At 40.6% G+C, this 22,471-nt stretch overlaps 1 protein-coding gene across 1 annotated transcript; it reads right to left on the bottom strand.

Moving 5' to 3' along the window:
- Positions 1-5: 5 nt before the first annotated feature.
- Positions 6-21,941, bottom strand: MED6 (mediator complex subunit 6). Its single transcript, XM_084847768.1, has 8 exons — positions 21,899-21,941; positions 14,042-14,201; positions 9,347-9,438; positions 7,139-7,221; positions 6,281-6,389; positions 4,052-4,167; positions 3,352-3,379; positions 6-2,526 (listed from the first exon to the last, which is right to left on the bottom strand). Exons 1-8 carry the CDS (start codon positions 21,918-21,920, stop codon positions 2,396-2,398), a joined length of 741 nt encoding a protein of 246 aa, XP_084703894.1. The 5' UTR covers positions 21,921-21,941; the 3' UTR covers positions 6-2,395.
- Between the last annotated feature and the right edge of the window lie 530 nt (positions 21,942-22,471).

The following is a 22,471-nucleotide window of genomic DNA, read 5'->3' as shown; positions in this document are numbered from 1 at the left end:
TATTCGGTACATTCCATCTGGATTTGTTTAGTAACTATTGCCACTGAATAATGCATAAGTCAGTGACTGCCACAACTGACTGCTCTCAATACAATGCGCACTTATGCTGCACTTTAAAAATTAAACACATGTATTGGATTAGGAATACACTACAGCATAATCTTAACTGCAACCAGCATCTACTTTGATTAAAGAATGACCCTCCCACATAAATTAGGACAATATTGTCAGCCTTGAGAGGCAAGGCCCTGTTCAATTCAGTACAAGATAAAAGTAAAGAGTTGAGTAATAGTTTCAGGAAAATAGGAGTAGTAATATTACTAAAGTAATAGTTCAGTAAAACAGAAAAATAGAAGCTCAATTGGAGACATAGCAGGTACGTGTGAGAAAGGAAAATCTAGTTAATGAAGAAAGATTCCTAGTAATAGCATTGTGTAGACCCTGTTCCCATCTAAGGAAGGATGAGAGACCATTGACTGATCAATATATACATAGATGTATCTACTGAAAGTGCCAAATATTTCATCTCCGTACTTGACAATTTAAATATGAATGCTAGAATGATTGGATGATTTTCTAACTGAGCTCTGAAATGATGTAGAACTCTAATACATTAGAAGTGATAATTTTCTTCAAATTTCTTTCTAAATAATTTGGAAAAATTAACTCATTTGCTATTTAGCAAAAAATGTAAAGCAATCTGTGACAGTGATTATCAACTTGTCATCTGTACAGAACACAAAACCCAGTTAAAATACATCTTCTGAGCTCCATAAGAAATTTGTTTGCAAGTTGGAAATTCATACAAAACGTTTAATATGTTTTAGTTTGCATTGATACAATACAGAATTTGAATAATGAAGGGGAGAAAAAACACAGGCTGAAACCCATTCATGTGCTTCATAGAGTAAAAAAGGAAAAATAAGAACACCAATATGATCAGCCAAATAGAAGACAGACTAGAAATACATTTATCCCTGCAGCCCAGAATAAGAGTTTATTCCTGCCCCCTTTCCCTATTCAAACCAAACAATATTTATAAGCTATATATTTACAAACTACAGATATCAAGTATCTTATAAAGCAAATTTCTTCAGTGCTGGCAGCTGACACACATTACTTCCTTAGTTATAAAAAAAATCAGAAGGGTGAAAAGAATTCTGGACAGTACAAAAATATAGAGTACAATAAAATCAAATTATGGCAGATAGCTTCTAGCCCACTCCCCCTCCCGCACCCATGCCCACGTTCTCAGACGCCAGAGCTAAATAAGATATCCTCAGCTAATGCTACTGAAAGCTTTAGAGTGTAAACCACACCATTATACATTCTGCCTCTATCTATATTTCAGGAAAAGATTATAGTGATGAATGGAGAAGGACCAAGCCTGTGGAACATTACTACAACCCCATTGAACTGACCCAGTAGTTACTGACCAACATTTTCTAATATTTAGATATATATCAACAACACAGACACCTTCTTTCATGTCCATCTATGTATTGTTCAAGATTAACCAAATGAAATGGGCAAAATCACAGACCAATCCAATATAATAATTATGTGGGCAAGAAGATTAATGTGACTTTTTTCTCCTCTACCCCAACTTTAATTAGATTCTAATTTGAGAACAAAGTCAGCAATAAAATGAAAATGCAAGTTCAGAAAAGGCGCATCTGAGCTGATGTAGACATAACTCTATTGTTACGACAAATTAATGAACACAAAGAACTTCTATGTATCCAACATTATGAACTCATAAACCTTAATATTATTAGAAAGGAGACTGGATTATTCCAATTATAGTGTGTGTTAGGAGAAATAAAAGAATCTGAATTTCAGCCTACATTTCACTCGTTGTAAAGTAGCTATGAAAACCTTTTCATCTACAGCCAACAACTTCTGTCTACTGTTCTCTTTACATAATCCCACCATGTGACATTTGCTATTCTTGCTGCAGTGGTGGGGCAGTAAGAACCAAAGATGATCATGAAGATCAATAAATGATATAGTTTCAGGTTTGTTTGTTTTTCCTTAGAGGTTCTCTTTCCAAAAGCATAATTTTTCAAGGTCTAATTTCTGTGAAAGAGAAGGAGCAATTCAGCCAAAGATAAGGCAGCAATAAAAAGTATGGAAAATAATGGGGGGAGGAGAGAAGCTTCACAAGGTACACAATGTGAAATTCAGTCTTGAAGATTAAAATAGGTCATTCTTATGTGACTAAACATTTGCAACTAACAGGTTTGTAAACAGTTAATTCAAAGGACATAACATAATTACACATGTTTAAGCCTTGAAATGTCATAGTCCACCATGCATTTTTCAGACAGCAAACAACTTCAGGTCCCCTTCTTTGCCAAGTTCTTGCCAGTTAAGACTGTCACCTCCCCTTCTGTCATTGAAGTCTCATCCGTTTCTCTGGTGGCCCTTTAGTACTAGTGCTCTGTTGTGTGATCTTGGCAGTCTCCTTCTCCTCTTGTTTTACAGCTTCAGGGGCTGGCTCTGGCTCCTTCTTGATCTGATCCACTGGAAAAAGAAACACATGAAAATCTAATTCTAATAGCTTTAGATGTCTCATTCTCAGTGCTGCACTGTATTTTCCAGGTTGTTAAAAAGATTTCAGTGAAAGAACTACCTCACATTTCAGCAAGAAACATCCAGGACCAGATTCATTCCCATTTCACTTTTGCTGGGACAGGGCAATTGCACCAACTAGGCAATGCAGGGATGCTCCTGACCCGTGGGGAAGCAGCCCTTAGAACTCTTCCAATTTGCAGGCAGCCTGCTATGATTCTAATGCCACCACAGAAATGCAAAACAACCAGGACACAAAACTCACCTGAACTGTTCCATTCAGATTTTCTTTTCCTACATGAGAATTGTTGTTTCCTGCATCCAGGACGTTTATAAAAAAAGGGGGGGGGGAGGGGACTGGGAATTCTTTGAGGTCCCAGCACAGGGAACCTGTACATATAGAGACTTGTAGTGAACATGGGCAGTATCCAATGCTGCCCATATTTCAGCGGGGCCCAGTACTGCTTCTGTTCCACGAGTGGCCAGCCACTCCAATTCCCTTGCACAAGCGGTATCCACCCTTATGCGAGCTCTGCCAGCCTGCCCCATTCCAGCAACTAGCATTGCCGCTTGTTTCAAGTTGCCTCCAGAAGCGCTAACTCTCCGTTCCGCAAGCAGTGGGCACTGCTGGCACAAGGGAATCGGCTCGTGGGTGGTCTTCACTAGATACTGCCTCATGGATTTAGGTAGTGGCAACATTCATAAGAGCCTCAGCTGAAATTTAGCCTAGATAGTCTCTGGATTTGGTCCCATTTAAAATATTAACTGAATTCTCACCTGGGATGGGTTTTTCGCCAGGCTTTTGCTGTAAACAAGAGGGAGAAAAGTGAGTGAAAAATCAGAAATACATTGACAATCTTTGTAAGTTGATCTTTGTATTCTCTTACAGGAACTGCCTTAAATAGTGAACCAGACACATGAGCATGTGGACAAAGCTGGGATTTGGCTCTCATACATGCATTACCTGCCCTCTTATGAGTGTAGTCACACAGGGACAAGTAACCCCATAGTTCTCCCCTTTCCCAAAAGAAAGGGATAAAGTAATATGAGCCAACCATGTTGCCCATCTTGCCTTAAAATGACAGCACGTCATAAGTAACACCAATAATATAGACAGAAGACAAAGAGACACAATCCACCAGGATTGTCTCTTGAGCAGGCTCAACTGAAATGGAAAAGGTTAAGCAACAGCAAACTATAGTCTTGTGCAATGCCTTTTGTCATACAAGAGATATTCCAAGTAGACTGTACATATTTTTATAGTGGAAAGTCAAAATAATTAATCTTTAATCATTATGGTTTAAAAAAATCTGATTAACATATGTAGCCAGGTTTTCCATAATTAACAAGGCTAAAGATGTCCAGCCGTAACAGAACATTATACTCCAGTATTGAAAGTCATTTCTATCTCCTGAACTAAGAAATCTCAATACATCCAACTGATTCTGCTTACAATGGTTTGTAGCCTGACTAATACCTGCACAAACTTAGGAGGAAATTTCTGTCTCAGATCTAGAAGTAGCGCATCCACACGTTGCTTTTGGAAAATGGAGCTTGGTTCTTCTTTCTTCTTGGCTTTGGGTTTGGCTTTATCTGAAAATAAAACATTTGAGGTCTTAATGCAACATCCCATCAGAGCATAAAGATTTGCCTATCATTTTTTCATTTTAAAAATGTTTTAAAATCAACATGTAAAATATTTAGGAACCATATTTTCTAAATATAATAAAGAACTACAAGAAATACATTAAAGCTAAGATCAAGAAAGAGATTGAGGTTTTTGACATTGTCCTTTTCAGGTAGAACAGCTGCAGTGAAAATGAATTTTATATTACAACATATACCTATAGCAACTGTAGAAAAAAAGAAAGAATGAATGAATACAGGGCAGGAAATGATCAATAAGTTTATTTAAGGAAGATAAAAAGCCCAGAATAAGTTTTAAGACAATGCATATTAGAGGAAGGAAAGGATTCTTTCATTGCCAGATCTGCAGAGCTATTATTTCGCCAATTGTTTGTTATGGATATCTGAATTGAAAAAGCTATTTAGGTAACCTGGAGCAAAACTTTAGTTAAGATCTCTTTAACTGCTTTGTTCTGGCTGAAACCTAAAAATAGAATTCTGCCAGAAAAAAATAGTTGTATTATTCCTGGGTTATGGAAGGTCTGGGGTAAACTGAGATAACAATTGTGTCCTTTGAAATTATCACCACTTGCTTTTGTATTGTATGATCCCACAGTTTAATAAAAACAGACCATTTTCTAAAATGGCAACAAAGTGGCACTGATAAATACATGAACTGGATAGATAATAAGTCAAGATTCACAATTAACTATTAGAAACTGGATAATGTAAGACTGGCATTGTTTTACTATTTCCAGATCAGGAATACTCAGAATTTGGTTAAGGGTTCAGGAAGAAGGTATAAGACAAATCGATTTGAAAAGATAGTATGAAAAAACCAAAAAAAGATAGTATCAAAAATCTATCAGGTTCTTAGGCATAGTGAGAATAAATGGGCAATTATGTGTGCATAAATAGAAAAAATATTGGGATAAGAATTCTCAGAAGAAAAGTGGAAATACAAAGTGGTCTAACAAAAATATAGAACTCTTAATGAAAAATTCGATTAGACATAATAGTATTTGACCCCTACTAGGCTATCTAAAATTTATGGAAATAAGAGGGATAATTGTTGGAAGTGCAGGTTGAGATGAGCTGCTTTTTTTTGTTTTTTATTGTTTAACAACAATTAAAGGCCAAGCGCAAGGAATTACTTCAATAATTACATTTTTTCCCTTAGATCCAAAATTTTTTAATAACATACCTGAAGGAGGACAAAGAAAAAAATCCTTTTTAATATGTTTACAATAGCATGTCTTTTGTATGCTAAATATTGGAAACAAAAACAAATTCCTTGAGTTAGAAAATAGTATGTTAAGTTATGGGACATAGCTATACTTAGCAAAGTTGCATATGTTTGTGGGTAAAACAAGGAAGGTATCAAATAAATACATCTGAAGACTGGCAGTCCTTTCGGGATTTTTGGAATAATAAATGAAGAGTGGGTTGTAGTAATTATTTTCTTCTCCTGTAACTTAAAGGAAGAAAGGATAAGGGTTTTGTTTTCTATTGTTTGTTTCTCTGCGTGGATAGTTATTAATGATTACACTTGCCTTTTAAGTGCTTTTAAGAGGGTTTTAAAAACTCATCTTTTCTCCTTGGCTTTCAACTGAAAATTTTAATGATATTTGCTGCTGATAGATATTTTGAAATTGTATTTTACTGAAAATTGTTTTATTCAAAATTGTTTATATTTAATATGATTCTACTAACATAAGGTTGTATGGTTTTTATGCTGTAAGCTACCTTGGAAAGACAATGTTCTTGAAAGGAGGCTAAGCAATTGATTAAATAAATAGTGGGAAGTCAATGTAGGTTTCTTCATTCTTGCTGTTCCTGCCCTACAAGCCCAGACGCTTAAACAATCAAAACTGCCCGCCCCCCACAACAGCAACATTATGTTGACCCTTGACTTTTCTGGAATGCTTTACCTCTTTTTTTATCCTGAGGTTTTTAAATTCAGTAACCACCAGAATTAACAAACTCCAATGTACTACACACTTTAAGCCTAAACCTAGAATTTCTGCCAAAGAGGAGGGGGAGAATGGATTTTAAAGCCTGGAGTTTTTAGATAATGTACCTCGTTCCTCTTGATCTTTGAAGTGCCACCAATAGCCTTTGGAAGGGTGATAGCGGCAGTAGGACATGGCTTCCTCAAAAGCCGACTGGATTCCATGTACTGCACTGAGCTTGAAAAAAGTTTGTAAGACAATGTGTGAATTCCTTCATAGTACTGTATTTTAGCCAGCCAAACTGGCCAACTTACAAAATAAAATCCATGTATACGTTTGTAGCCCAATATTCTGAGCTTGCTTGGTGTAAAATCTCCGTATGGCTTCATATAGAAGCTCTAGGGAAGGGCGAGGAGGGACTATTTATTTCATTTCTATACCGCCCTACAGGCGAAGTTGTCTGGGTGGCTCACTACAATTATCTGACATTATCTGACTTAGAAGAACAACGCCATAGATCCTGTACTCAGTGAAGAAAGCATAAGAGTTCTGAGGGAGGGGTAGGAATACGTGGTGTAAAGGGTAGGCAGTCCGAGTATGCTCAGTGGCAGTCCCTTTACTACTACAGAGATTTAACTTCTTTAGGGGCTGTTTCTAGACGCCTTCACCTTTGGAAATTAGGCAGGTGGCAACCACTGAGAGAGCCTTCTCAGCTGTGGTGTCCCATTTGTGGAACACACTCCCCGGAAGTACTAGAGCTAAGTTCTGCTGCAGGGAATTTTCCTCCTTAAATGTAAAAGCAATATACCATACAGTAGCTTACAGTCCAAAACAACTCTAAATCTTATTTTCACTAGTGCACATACATTTTTCACAAAAGGTCAAGGAGATCCATTTCTTAAACCTTTTCCCCACAAGCTTAAGGTGAAAGGAGCAGGAAACAAACCAAATTTTGTTATAAGAAAGTGCATCACACAGAGACTTACCACTCTAGAGTTTACAACTGACCCCAAGTCAGGTGCCTGATAAATTACTCTAGCAATAATGTAATAATCGGCCAGTGGGATAACTGTAAAAGAGAAGCACAGCATTAGTCCAGCCACCAAAACACTCTAGATAAACGAAATAAGTTTAACTTAATGTTCACAGTACAGTAGTGAAAACTAGTTTACATTCAAGGGCAACTTTCTCAAAAGAAGAGAAGGACATCAGGAGTACTGTCAAGTGAGCACTGCAATTGAGGAATGAATGAGTCACCTCACATTCATGAAGAATATCATTCACAGGAAAAGCAAGAGAAATGGCACATATCCAGAATAAATGAGGACACACATTTTTCAATAAACTATCAGGGTTATTTTGGAAAGAATGTACATATGAGTCAAGTAGCTTGTTGTACAAACCATTTTAAAGGTTACAACTTGACACTGTGTGTGGGGGGGTGCAGACTACTAACTCCAAGACTAACCGATCACTGTGTGATGAGATCGTGGCTTTTTGGGTATGGCTGTTGCAGCCTTATACAAACAGCAGTGTGGTTATTAACATTTTCCTATTATCGGAGGAAATCATGAAGTTTCAAATTGTTAGCTGAGTTCCAAAGTGCAAACCTTAGCGTTTGCACTAATCAGTGCCATGGATACATACATAATTAGACTTCTTATTGCACTGTACATAGCACTCAAAGATACCAAACATGACAAGAAACACATAGTCATTATAATTTATTTAATTTAAAATATTTCTTGGCCACCTTTCAGGGCAGAAGCCCTCCCAAGGCAGCATAAAACCAGTATGATATTAAGAGCAATAAAAACACAATAAAACTATAAGAACACAATAAACCAGCAATAAAACCAACAATCATATTAGGAGGTCAGAGTAAAATAATACGTTTTCAAGGCCTTTTCAAAGCCTGCAATGATGAAGCATGGCAAATCCTCGATGGCAACTTATTCCAGAGGCGTGGGGCCACTGCAGAGAAGGCCCTCTCATGTGTGATCACTATAAAAAGTAATCAACTTCTCCAAAAAAAAGAATAGACAGCAGACAAGTTTTTTGCTGGCAATATTAGCTTTTTACCACAAGAGGGCATTCCCTTATTATTACAAAAGGGAAATTAGACTTTTATTAGGGATGTAGCAGAAGTCTAAGAAGGGGGAGGAGTCTAGCAGGACATCCTCCTCCTCAGCCTTCCAGTCGGCAGCCCCCCCCCCCCCCCGGTGCTTGCCCAATTTGGCGCACACCAAGTCAGGCAAGCTCAGGGATCCCCGCTTACTCGCGAGCCACCATTTTGCAGGAAGCCGCAGGTAAGCTTTTTACATAAATGGCCACTTTGCACAAAACAGAGACTGTAAATAGCCCCATTTACACACGATGGAAGGCATAAATGGTCTAATCAGCAGGGGTCCAGTGAGCAGCACACATTGCAATGGTGGGTGAGTTTGGCCATCCCTAACTTTAAAGAAACACTCAGGAAGAAAATGTAATAGCAACATGAACTCCAAGAACTAACAATATTAGAAGGGAATTTGAAGTGGAATATACCCCCCCATATCTCCAATCCAGTTCCTGTTCTGGCTTCACAAGTTAGCTCCAGATGCATAAAACTTTATCAAGGAAGCAGACAGGGAGGGGGTATAGTAGGCATGCAGAGACCTCCTCTTCCCCAAGCACCCTAGTGCACATGTGCTGGGAGAGTTGGATAACACAGCTTTGTTGAGCCCTGAGCATCCCTTTGCATGTGAGTACTGCACTGGGAAGGGCCATATCCAATAAATACCTTCATTTGTTGCTTATTCTGGAAATGTTCAACAAGACTCAAGAACAATAATAATGGTAATTTGAAAGTCCAAAATAGTTATGCCACTGTTGGTTTTGCTTTAGATACTAGTTAAAGAGAGTTTATTGCACCAACTTTAGTTGGTGTTACAATATGCAGGCATCAGAATTCTGTTTTCAGGAGAAAGGTAATTAATTCACCAGATATGCACAAAGAACAAAGTTGATTACAAATGCAAAATGTTTTTATCACTTTTGGCACACAGTAGCTTAATCATTTGATCTCTACCATTTTAAGACACAAACATAAAAATAATACTTTGGCCAATAAAGTTTCAGAGGGTTGTATCCAGCTGTGTCCACGTACAGCTTTTTGTTCTTCCACCCAATAGGGATGTTGCATAAATCCCTACCTTGTGTTGGAGACTGTCTTTGCTGCTTTCGAATGATGAAGAGAATTGGCTCTTGGGCATGAAGAAGGATATACTCCACTCCAACCATTTGACTGAAACAAGAGAGACAAAACTAAAACTAGAGATATGGCTATTATGAAGATACTGTAGAGGCTAGGGAAACCAACTAAAAGGACAAGCCTCCCAGTGACGTAACATTCCTGTGAGTGTAGGAGTCAGTGGCTCCTCTTGGAGCAAGTCATATAAGAAATTACTATATATGTGAGTAATGCCTTCTTTTTCTGACAGTCTCCTGCTGAAAAGCTATTTGCTCAAAATATGTTGGGATTTATACTGCTGGCCTTAACATGTGTGTCACCAGTTTGGCTTCTTTTTTCCCCTACCCACTGATGGGTCAATAGGACCATAGCATGAGTGAGTGTCAGTGTTTAGGTTTCATTAGCTTGATTGTTATTAAGTTCTGAATCTCCCAGGTTTGGAAGCCTAAAGTGGAACACCACTCAAAAATCCCAGCCACAAATTGCAAAAACCTACAAGGACTTGATTAAGGAATTTCAGAATGCGCAGAAATAAAATAGTACCTTTATTATTAAGCATTTTCAGAATAAGCAGAAATAAAGCACCAGGGAAGTTTCTAGGTACTGCTTACTAATGAAATCACTGAAATTGATCTCTAGAGAACACCCTTTCCAATATGAAAAGGAATAGTGGGCTTGCTTCCTTGGCCTCATCTTCTTCCAAGAAACATCTTCATTCATTGCTTATTCTGTAAATGCTCAATAGGACTATCAACAACAACAATCTAAAACACCAGAATAGTTATGCCACTGTTCGTTTTGCTTTAGACCCTAGTTAAAGAGAATTTATTGCACCACTTTGCATAATAAGATATACAAGCATTTGTGTTACAGAGAATTTAGCTATCAGCAGAAAGGTAGTTAATTTCTCTGATATGCAAAGAACAAAGTTGACTGCAAACACAAAATGCTTTTATCCCCTTTATTAGACAGTAGCTTAGTCATTTGACCTCTACCATATCAAGACACACATATATATATAAAAAATACTTTAGCTAATAAAGATTCAAAGGGTCATATTCAACTGTGTTTATCTGCTACCGGAATGGACAACACTGGTGGAATTAATTCCCCCCTCCCCTTGCAGCATATGCACACGCCTGCTCCGGAGGGTTGGGGGAACCTCCAGAGCAGAATTCAAGGAACTACAGGGGTGTGCAGGAGAGACGAGGGGAAAAGCAAGTCCTGCCATGTGAGCTGGATGTCGCCCAGAAGACTTAACACACATAATTCATTAAAAATACATCATTTTTTTAAGGTAGTGGCAGCATTTTACATTATTTCATCTACTTCTTTAATTTTACATTATATGTACTAAATTTAACATTCATCTTATTTATCCAAATAGAATTGATCCTATCCATTGACCCACTAGACAGAGAAAGATCCCACAAAATTTCCTTGATTAACCTGATTAACATACACCTAAATTACATCCAGTACATCTCTCCTTAAATTCTGATAATTAGTTATCATATTAGAGTATTGTTAAAAGCTATACCAACATTCTAAAGGGAGTTTTTTCACACCCTTCCCCAAGTTTTTAGTAATAGGTTATCCTATACATTAAAATCCTATGACAAATATATCTTTTCTAACCTTCTATTAATTTAGATTGCTGTTTTTCCCAATTTTGAACCACCAGTAATTGTGCTACAATTAGCATATCCTATCATTTTATAAACAAACCATCAATATTCCCTAAAAGCAAACACAGATGTACATTCATGCTATCTATTCAGATCACTCCATCAATAATCTTATGCATTGTTGCGTCTTTCAACAATTTCTCTAATCTTACCCATTATTATTATTACTATTACATTTCTATACTGCCCCATAGTTGAAGCTTTCTGGGCAGTTTACAAAAGTTAAAACATTAAAATACAATGTACAAAGTTTAAAAACCATTTACATAAAACATATGGACAATATATACAGACATATAACTAAAAGCAACTTTGAACAAAAACAATTTTTTTAAAAATCCAACAATAAAGTACAGCTTAAAACAACACTAGTTAAAAATAGTATACAAAAGTCAGCAAAAGGAACAAGAGCTCTAAAAAGAGGAGGCCTGCCGGCATAATAGAGTCTTTAATACCTGCTTAAAAATCTTCAACGTGGTCAGCAGGTGCATTTCAACTGGCAGATCGTTCCACAACCGAGGGGCGGCAAAGGAAAAGGTCCTCTTGCGTGTGGCTGCCAGTCTCACATGAGGCAGCCAGGTGGCAGACTGGGACGTAGGGGAAAAGGCGCTCCCTAAGGTACCGTGGACCTAGACCATGTAAGGCTTTAGAGGTAAGAACCAGCACTTTATATTTTGCTCGGAAACAAATTGGCAGCCAGTGTAAAGATTTTTAAACCGGTGTAACATGGTCTCCACGGATGTCCCAGAGACCAACCTGGCTGCCACATTTTGTACCAATTGAAGTTTCCGAACTAAATATAACGGAAGCCCCAAGTACAGCGCATTGCATAAATCAACCCTAGAGGTTACCAGCGCATGCACCACCGTTACCAGGTCCACATGTTCCAGGAATGGGCATAGCTGGCGTATCAGCCGAAGTTGATAACAGGCACTTCTCACCATTGCCTCCACCTGGAATGCCAGGAACGGGGCTGGGTCAAGAAGTACCCCCAAGCTACAAACTTGCTCCTTCAGGGGGAGGGCAACCCCATCCAGAACTAGTTGACATACCTCAATACCTGAATTAGGACCCTTCACGATGAGCATCTCTGACTTGCCTGGATTCAACTTCAGCTTGTTCTCCCTCATCCAGCCCATTACTGACTTCAGGCAATCATTCAGAGGAGCCATACCTTCCTTGGATAAAGATAAGGAGAAAGAGATTTGGGTGTCATCAGCATACTGATAACACTCGGCCCCAAACCTCCTGATGACCTCTCCCAGCGGTTTCATGTAGATATTGAAGAGCATCGGGGACAGAATGGAGCCCTGAGGGACTCCACATAACAGTTCCTTTTTCAAGGAACAGCTATCCCCCGAGCGACACCATCTGGAACTGTCCTGAGAGAAAGGAGCGGAACCACTGCAGAGCAGTGCCTCCCCAACTCCCTCAGGCAATCCAGAAGAATACCATGGTCGATGGTATAGAATACTGCTGAGAGATCCAAAAGAATCAGCAGGGATGCACTCCCCCTATCAATTCCCAGGCAAAGATCATCCACCAAGGCGACCCTGGCAGTCTCAACTCCGTATCCTGCTCTGAAGCCAGTTTGAAATGGGTCCAGGTAATCAGTTTCATCCAAGACTGCTTGGAGTTGAATGGACACTGCCTTCTTGATTACCTTGCCCCAGAATGGTAAAGTACTTACTGGCCTATAATACTGAAGTCTAGGGGATCAAGGGAAGGCTTCTTCAGAAGCAGTCTAACAATTGCTTCTTTCAGACACAATGGAAAATTACCTTCCCATAGGGAGGCATTAATAATATTCAGCGAAAGTTGCTTTACCATCTCCCCTCCCTGGACTACAAGCCAGGATGGGCAGGGACTGAGAGGGCAACTTGTATTTTTGACCAAACTAAGCAGATTGTCTGCATCATCAGGAGTCACAAGCTGAAAATGATCCAGTTTAATCATGCAAGCAGAGTTGCTGGACACCCCACTGTTGATTTCTGTCCCCACGACAGCGTCCAAGTTGGCTTGTATCCAAGAGATTTTATCTGCAAAAAACTCATTAAAGGAGTCGCAGCGAGCTACCAAAGGATCTAAGATTGGATTCGGGGGCGGGGGGGCTGACTCAGCTCCCTAACCACTCTGAACAGCTTAGCCGGGTGCGAGTTGGCAGGCGTGATACATGCAGAATAGAAAGCTCCCTTCGCTGCACATATCGCCACCTCATAGGTCTTCAAATGATCCCTATGATGTGTCTTGTCAGATTTAAGTCCAGTTTTCCGCCATCGGCGTCTAGTCGTCGTCCTTGCCGCTTCAGCTCCCTCAATTCTTCTGTAAACCATGCAGGTTGTTTAGAAGTGGGTAGGAGAGGACGTCTAGGAGCGAACGTGTCACTAACTCTGGTCAGATCTTCATTCCACACAGAGACCAGGGACTTGACAGGGGCGGCAGCGGCACCAGCCAAGAAACCCCCCAAGGTATTTTGGAATCACAATGGATCCATCAGCCTTCGGGGGCTGACCCCTGCAGAGGTGGGTAGTAGCCGCGATACCAGCCCTGACCAGATAGTGATCCATCCATGACAACGTGGAGACAGATAAGACCTCCACCCACGGATCATTCTCCTGATTACATCCTTGAACCTGCTTCCTAATATTCACCCATAACACAGGAAGATAAATTGGAAAAATGTCTTCTTCTATAAAAAGGCAGGACTATGTAACAAGCAAATGAAGGAGTGGTGAACTAGGGACAAGAACAGTGAAAAATTCCAAAATATCCCTAGCTTTACTAACTCAGTTGCTGGTGGTATATATACCCTTCACAGAAGCTGACAGCTACAGTCCTAACAGTGCAAGCCTATACATGTCTACTCAGAAGCACCACTGAGTTCAACAGAATTTACTCGCGAGTAAATGTTATAAGATTGCATCCTGAATGTAGTTTTATAGGATTGCATATACCTTGAAGTAACTTACTTCAAGTGGTCCAAGGTCAGCCTTTGCATTTTCACCATTTCGTTGTTGCATGTTCTATCATAGAATGGATTACTACGCTCTGAGAAATAGTCCAACACACTCCCACTGTTTAATATTGGAATCCAGGAGCTATCAACCCAGGAAATTCCCAGGAGGTTATCTGGGAGGGGTTAGAAGAGGAGGGAGAGAAACACTAGTTAGCATAAGTACAACTACAATAGGGACAGATTTTCACACATTAAGAACTTATTAAACGTTTATAACAAATTGTAGTTAAGAAACTTGCATTAATTCAGCCAACCTGAAATGCCCACCATCTTACAGACTGTAATGTATGACACTTAATATATGCAGATATAGCTTAACAATAGACCTTAATGTTTGAACCAAAGCTCAAGACACATAGATAACTATACCCTTCCCCACACGAAACTATTATTTTTTAAATCATCCCCTGGCTTTGTAGTCATAAGAACATAAGAAAAGTCATGCTGGATCAGGCCAAGAGTCCATCTAGTCCATCATTCTGTTCACACAGTGGCCAACCAGCTGCCCATGGGAAACCCACAAGCAGAACATGATAGTGCAACAGAACCCTGGCACCCATGTTCCCCAGCAACTGGTGTACATAGGCATACTGCCTCTGGTCCTGGAGGTAGTACATAGCCATGAGGACTAGTAGCCAATGAAACCCTTCTCCTCCAAGAATTTGTCTAACCCCCTTTTAAAACCATCCAAATTGGTGGCCATCACTATGTCTTGTGACAGCAAATTCCATAGTTTAACTATGCACTGTGTGAAGAAGTACTTTCTTTTATCTGTCCTGAATCTCCCACCAATCAGCTTCATGGGATGACTCGGGGTTCTAGTAATATGAAAGGGAGAAAAAATAGTCCCAGCCCCTGGTCTGAAGACACATGATACAGCAACCTTGCTGAAGCTAAGCATGTCCGGGTCTGGTCAGTGCCTGGATGGGAGACTACCTAAGAACCCTATATATGCATCCTTGAGTTCCATGGAAGAAAGGCAGAACAGAAATGTAATCCCCAACCTTGTGCCTTCCAGATGTTTTGGACTTCAATTTCCATCAGTCCCAGCCAGCATGGCCAATGGTCAGGAATGCTGGACATAGTAGACCCAAACATTTGGAGGGCATCAGGTTGGGGAAGGCAGGGCTATAGCATTTGGGGCTAGTTTAGAAAGACCACTGGGGCAGCGAGGAGTGGGAGAATGTGTTAGAGCTTTATAAATGTATGCATGGTTGAAAGGGAAGATTCTTTTTCTCCCTCTCCCAAAATACTAGAATTCAGGGTCACCTACTGGAATTGTCTGGACAGAATTATATTTCCTCACATAATGCATAATTAACTTAAAGAACTCACTACTATAAGATGTAAGATGTAATGATGGCCACTGGCTTAAAAAGGAGATTTGACAAATTAATGAAGGATAGGTTTATCAAGTACTATTATACCTAAATGTAACCTCCATGTTCAGAGGCAATATACCTTTGACTAACTACTGCTGGAACATACAACAGGGCAACGTTGCTGTTCCTTTCACACCCTGCTTGTAGGGGAATGGGGCTGGCCACTAGTGGAAAAGAGATGCTGAACTGGATAAACCATTGGTCTGATGCACTTGGACTTCTCTTAAGGTACAAAAGGGTGGTCCACATTTGTTAAGGGATGAGCTGCACTAAGCGATCTTGAATACATATCTTCTAGTAATGAATAACTAGAAGCTACTGGTGGCCATCATAAACATCACCAACAACTAATTCAGAGAATGGAGAAATCGCCCAAACTGAGTAGAGCTTCTTTTGTCAATCTACCTGCCTCTATGCCTCCTTCCTACTTCAGGATCCAGAAGTTTGAAAACACTATTAGCAAGGTGTTAAGCAGAATCACTGACAGGGGAAAAAGAAAACAAGAAGGGATGAAGCAAGGAATATGCAAGGAGGAGGAATGGTGTGTATGTGTGAGATGTAAAAGGTGGACTGGCTGGAAGTGATCTATCTAATCAGTTTCACATCTGCCTGGAGATGATGCCTCTAGTAAGCAGTCTCCTGCTCTCCCACAGACCTTCACCCTAAGAATTCTTTATTCAAATTCCACTAAACTTCTTGGAAGCTTTAGATAAAAGGCTATTCCTTAAAACAACATTATGTAGTAGGTAAGTTGCAAGAGAAACACTAAACCCTCTCATACATAGAATATTCCCTACATCCAGCCTGCACAGAGGACATATAGCAAGGCAATACTTCTAAGCACTTAAGAAAGCAAAATTAAGGAAAAGGGGAAGTTAGGAGCCAGAAGCTCAGCGATTTTAAACCACAGTGGAAATCACTAACATCTCACAACACTTTCAGTACAGGAAATATCACATCCATCTTGCAAGATAAACGGGTATGCAGAAAGAAACAACATAGGAATATAATGTATTTTGCGCCATTACTACTTGCAAATGCAGAACACCCCTGCGACGAAGGTTCTAAGGTGGATGTCAGAGTGGAGAGGAAGTTTTGAGCGAACAAATAATGCAGACTCAGCCATGATACATGGCTGCATAAAACATGAATACGTTGTTTCAGAAATCTTTTAGAAAGCAAAAGCTGGATACTTGGGAAACCATGATTAATGCAGCATAAATAGGTCTATGAATAATGCATATGCCGCATCAATAATCTGCTGCTCTCTAACTCTTGCATAAAACAGAAGAAAGCAAAGAGACAGTTGTATTATTATGTAAATGTGTCTGCTCCGTTTCTCTTCTACGAAGGCAGGTTTTTCTCAATATAGTAATTTGCTTCCTTCTTTAAAATATTGGTTAAATAAACACGGGCATTAATGAAAGAAAAACATACAAGATAGCACAGCTTTGATAAAACCTTCTCCCAACATCTTTATTTCCCCCATACATGTTCATTGTGAGCAACTACCCACATTACAAATTAAAATATAGGAACATTTCCAATCATCACTTCCATATCTTCAAGTGTAATGCAAGGAAAACAGATGCCACATGTTAGGGAATAACTCATAGAATCTCCCATGAAATTAAATCATAAAAGAGGAAGCTGCCTGAAAATCTTCAAATTAAGGAGAATAGTCATAGATACAGCATGGCAAGAAGCCACAAAACACTGCTATAGGTTGATTTAGTGGGAATGGAAGTTCAGGTACAAATTAGCACCACACCCACAAAAATCAGCATCAAGCACAATTTCTAGAGAAGACTAATTCTGAATTCTTGTTAATGAAGCCATAGGGAACAGCAAATGACAAAGAAATCCTAATCAAAAATAATTTATTTCTAGTGTGTCCTCAAAAACGTTAGTGCCAAAAATGCATTTTTCATTCGTTCTTTCAAAAAGAATCATTTAGCTCAACGGATGTAAATGATGTCTTTAGAAAATATCGGGCCTACCTACACTGCAGCTCATTCTCACACGGCAATAGCTGGGAGTGCTCACACCACTTTGTCTTTCTATTGCTTTCATTGCTACCAAACAAGAAGCAATCATTTTGCCTATGTAGCAGCAGGTCATCCCATGTCAAAAAGGCTGGGCCAGGCTTTGCAAGTATAGTGTTTGACAGTTTATTGTAACGTTTATAGCCTGCCTTTTTCTCCAAGGGGGCCAAGGAGGTGTACATGATCCTCTTCCTCCTCTCTCCATTTTTATCCTCACAACAACTCTGCGAGGTAGGGATTAGGCTGGCAGTCAGTTACTGGCCCAAAGCCACCTAATGAGTTTCATGGCTGTGTGGGGATTTGAACCCTGCTCTCCCCAGTCCTGGTCCAGCACTTTAAACACTACACCACACTGCCTCTCCTCAATTGACTTGATGGCAGAGGCTTTTCTTGTCTGATGTGCCATCAAATGCTGCCCTTTTAAAAATGATTAAGGGAGCAATCCTATGGCTGCTAGTGAGCAGCTAGATGGCCATAGGATACGTCGGTTCCCAGGAACCAACCTTGGAGCCCACACTCCAAGTTCGGTACCCTGAGAACCAAACCTTCCCCCCCTCCTGCATTGCCTCGCAGGCAGCTCAGAATGGCCCCGCGCTCTGCGCTCGGAAGAGGAGCGCGGAGTGGTGAAAATGGGGTGTTTTCCCCAATGGGGAAGGCAGAAATACCGGTATGACACATCCTATCTGTCATCCAGCAGCCGTTTCCCCTGCTCCGCCTTCCCATGGCTAGATAGCCGAAATGTGGGGCAGCTGAAGCATGGAGGGGATGATCCCCTCCACGCTTCTCCTGCCCTCCATTGGATAGGTGGTCGCCTCCGAGTTCGGAGGCGGCCACCTATCCCGTTAGGATTGCGCCCTTAATCTTTTGTTGTTGTTTGATGAAGAAACATTTCCATAACTCTGACACAGCGCAAAATGCATGAACTCATAATTGTGGAATGAAGAAACAAAAATCAAAAGTACAATGCCTTTTGTGCTCATCAGAATACACGAACGCATTGTGATTCAGTAATTCCAGTGCCAAAGATAAAGCTCTTAAGGTGCTAATAGAAAAAGTTCAAGCTTTGGTGAACTTCTAGGGAAAGCAAGTTTCACACCAATGAGGTGCACCCATTGATAACACCTTTTTAGCTGTCCTTGATGTTTGAACATGGTACACAGATGATACAGTTAAGATAGTTCCAACAGGATTTACAAAGTAACCCAACTAATTAGGTCATTATAGATTTTTTAAAACATCAGCACCTTGGGCTGTACTCAGACAAATATGTCATCAGTAGAATCTCTGAATGTATATAATGTGGTTCCAGTAGCCCCAGTCTTAAGTGGCACTGAGCCACTTAACTGCAGCTTCTGAACAGTCTTCAAGGGCAGTCCAATGTACAGCTCATTTTTACAGACAAGCTTTGTAATTCAGGGAGGGCACAAATGAGAGTTGCCAAGTTTCAAATCTGAGAGAAAAACTTGTGGCTTTCTTGCCAAATGGCAGTGATGAAGAGCCCTCCTACCCGCCAATGTTATCTATGCTGGGTGAAATAACACCCCACAATCGTGAGCCTAAGTGAACAGGCAAGCAAGTGAACTCTTCCCAGTCACAGATTAGCCAAATATCAACTTCTTACACTTGTCTGGATTAAGTGCTTGGCATTAGAAGGAAACCGCCACTGAAACTAATCGGTATAACTGGTTCAGGCTAACAGTGTAATCCTACACATGTCTTCTCAGAAGTTCTATAGGACGTACTATCAGGAACGTATAGGATTGCAACCCAATAGTGCCACCTTCCAAGTTGTAAGTCAGGAGTTAAACAAGCTAGTGATTTAGGCCACAATCCTATGGGATGCGCCTAGGTATTCATAAGCCTCCAAACTCAGAGGCTTCCAAGTATCCACTGCAGAGCCGGAGGTGCCTCCCACTCTGCATTTTAGCTACACAGGCAATTTTTTTCCCCATCTAGCAGAAGCTTTGGGGAGGGGAAGGGAAGGAGGCTAGGGACAGCTGGGGATACCTTATAGCCCCATGCCTCCAGTCTCCTTCCCTCCCCACCCGGGAGCACCCCCTTTCACCCCTTGCAAGCTCATGTTTATGAGCTCGTAGCAGCAGCCAGCGTGATTCTCTCCATGCTGGCTGGGGGGGAGGGGGCAGGGAGCATGGTTTCCTGGCTCTGAGCTTGGAGCCCTGTCTCCAAGCCAGGAAAAAGAAATACCCAGTGTCCCCTAGACACTCTCTAGGGGGCATAGAATTGCTCTCCCCGTAGGCTATATCACAGTAAAAACCATCATGTCTTACCATGGGTCTCCAGTGTAGAGGTATGGGCACCAATGTGTCTAAAGACACTTTTCTTGGCACCTGCCAGACTCCCTACACCTCCTGATGTTTATTTTATTTCTTAAGATTATTGTAAAATTAACATATTTTTTTTAAACCTAGGAATCTGACTTTTTGCAAAATGAAATGCTGTCCTCCAATGCCATCTTTATTTGGGTTCAAAAGAATGGTTTTGTGTTTGGAGCTCAAACCCTACCTCTGCCTTGTACTTAGATTCTTAGGCAAGTTACTTTTTGTTTAGTTTCACCAGTTTGGCTTCTGGGAAATTAGAGTTCTGTGTCCAGCCATGACAATCACAGCAGCCATTTTATGAATGGGCAATGTGCCCCCATGGCAGTCATTTTGTGAAAGCATCCTCAACACTCAAAATTCCAAATGTGCCCACCATCCCAAAAAAGATTGTGGATGCCTATTGTAGGCACACACAGAGCCAATTTGCAAGATCTTTCACCATTTGAAATAGTTGTGAGAGATGTCATTTGACAGATGGTATGGTAACAGGGAAATTGTTGGTGTCATCATCCTACAGCATCATCTTTTATATATAAAAAAGAGCTCTACCTCATTATCTCAGTTTTCACACAGAGCTAATAACGTTCCATCTAGTACCTATTGTCTCACTTTAGTTGTTTCAGACCTTACAGAGTGGCCCAAAAGTAGGTACACAGTATAGTTTATTTGCATTTTATTACATTGTTTATTACATTTACATTTGTTTAACACTGTTTAATCTCGTAAGTGCTCGAAATTATTTATTTATTTAATAATTTAACTGTCACTCCCTGTCACTCACTCTTCCCAACTGTCATTCTGACTCCACCCACATGTCTTCTACTCACACATTCTCTCCCCCTCCCATCAACATTCTAAACAACTGTAGACCTACTTTGGGCCACCTGGTATACAAAAGGGGCTTGGTTGTTGTTTTTTTAAATCCCCAGGATCTGGTAACCAAGAAGTATGCTACCTCTTATGGAAATTCCACTTGAGTTTCAATCCTAAAATTGAAACTAACCTAAGAGTAAGCCCCTTGAAAATGTTAGGGGCTTAGTCTGACTGAGTAAGCATAAAAAGTACTATGCTAATGGTTATCATAGCTTATAGTCATTGATAGAGCTAGCCTCCGTGAACATGCCTAATCCTTTTTGATACCACTGGAGCTAGTGACAGTTACTACAGTGTGGGGGTAATGAATTCCCCAAGTATTTTAATCACTATGAAAGAACAGTGTCTGTTTGCCCACTTCGAACCTCCTGCCAATTTTGTGAGATGATCTTGAGTTCCAGTATGATGAGAATTTTCTATTTTTTCCACAAGAGAGTGGTTTTCTAATCTCAAAAGCTCCAAACTCTTTAGCCTTTCCAGAATAGGAAAATGCTCCAGTCCCTTGGCCCAGCACCCTGAAGTGGCAGCTAAGCTTTAAGAACTAGCCAGAATAAACTTTTAAATCAATCTGATGTGGCTTCTGTTAATTCCTTATTTATACAATTTCATAGCCTGAACAAGTTATATATATACTTTTAATATGTTAAATAGCAAAAGCTGCTCTCTCTTTTTTTTTAAATCAAGCCAACAGATTATTTTGCTTAGAAGAAAACTGGTGTAACAAGATTTCTTCGCACAACCTTGCTGAGTAGCATTCAACAGATTACTAACGACTATTTTTAATCACCAAAGACAAAGGTACTTCATGAAGATGGCAGCTAGAGACTAACTTCTCGTTCCAATAGATCAGCACGAGTTTCAAGCCCTTGGGGAGCAAAAGCCATTTGGACAGCCTTTTAAAAACTTGTTTTACTGGGTTTTAAAACCCAGCCCCATGAACGCCTCCCTTCCCTGCTCTTCGCTTCTCCCAGGCCTACCTGGATCTACTGCGCGACTCCTGACACGCTTGAATACTAACACAGAGACTGATGGGGGCGGGAGATACTCAGAGGGGCTCTTCTTAACGACATGCCTGAGCAGAACGAGCTGCCGCTGATGCTACTGTTGCTATTACTACTACTACAGAATTCCATCCCCGTCCCCCGTTCTGGAGTAAACACCTCCACGGTACCTTGTATGTCCACCGCCGCCATGACTTCAGCTCCGCACGTCGCATCCACCCTCTTCTGTCGCGAAGCTATGACCTCATCAGACCATAGAGGGACGTCTCTAGCACACCAAGCGAAGTAGAGAAGTGGTTCATCCGACTAAAATAGAGCAACGACGGAAAGCGCTGGGAGCATGCGTAGTTCCTTCAGGTGTCCGGGCAACCGGCGGGGCAGGGCGCTTACGTTCTACGGGAGGACGCGCCCGCCGCCGCGAGAGGGGAGCGCTGAAATGGGATGATATAGGCCTGAAAAGACAGAATCGTAAAAATTTGCACTCAGTATCTGAGTAAATCGAATACAAAGCAGACACCAACTCAAAACACCTTTTCAAATGCAAAGTATAAAGTGTGTCATTTACTACATACAGTCATACTCAGTTGTGAATTTAACCTTCCAAAACAGCCTTCCTCAACCTGGTGCCCTCCAGATGTGTTGGACTACAATTCCCAGTATCCCCACATCTGGAGAGCAGCAGGTTGGGGAACGCTGCAGCAAAACAAAAACAGCCTGTAACAGCGCCTTGATCTGCAGAAACC

The sequence above is a fragment of the Heloderma suspectum genome, chromosome 1 (genome assembly GCF_057233095.1).
Source record: "Heloderma suspectum isolate Gila_16-S chromosome 1, 16-S_ref, whole genome shotgun sequence".
Lineage (NCBI taxonomy): Eukaryota > Metazoa > Chordata > Lepidosauria > Squamata > Helodermatidae > Heloderma > Heloderma suspectum.
Note: the sequence above shows the minus strand (reverse complement) of the source record. Positions and strands in the feature narration are given on the sequence as shown.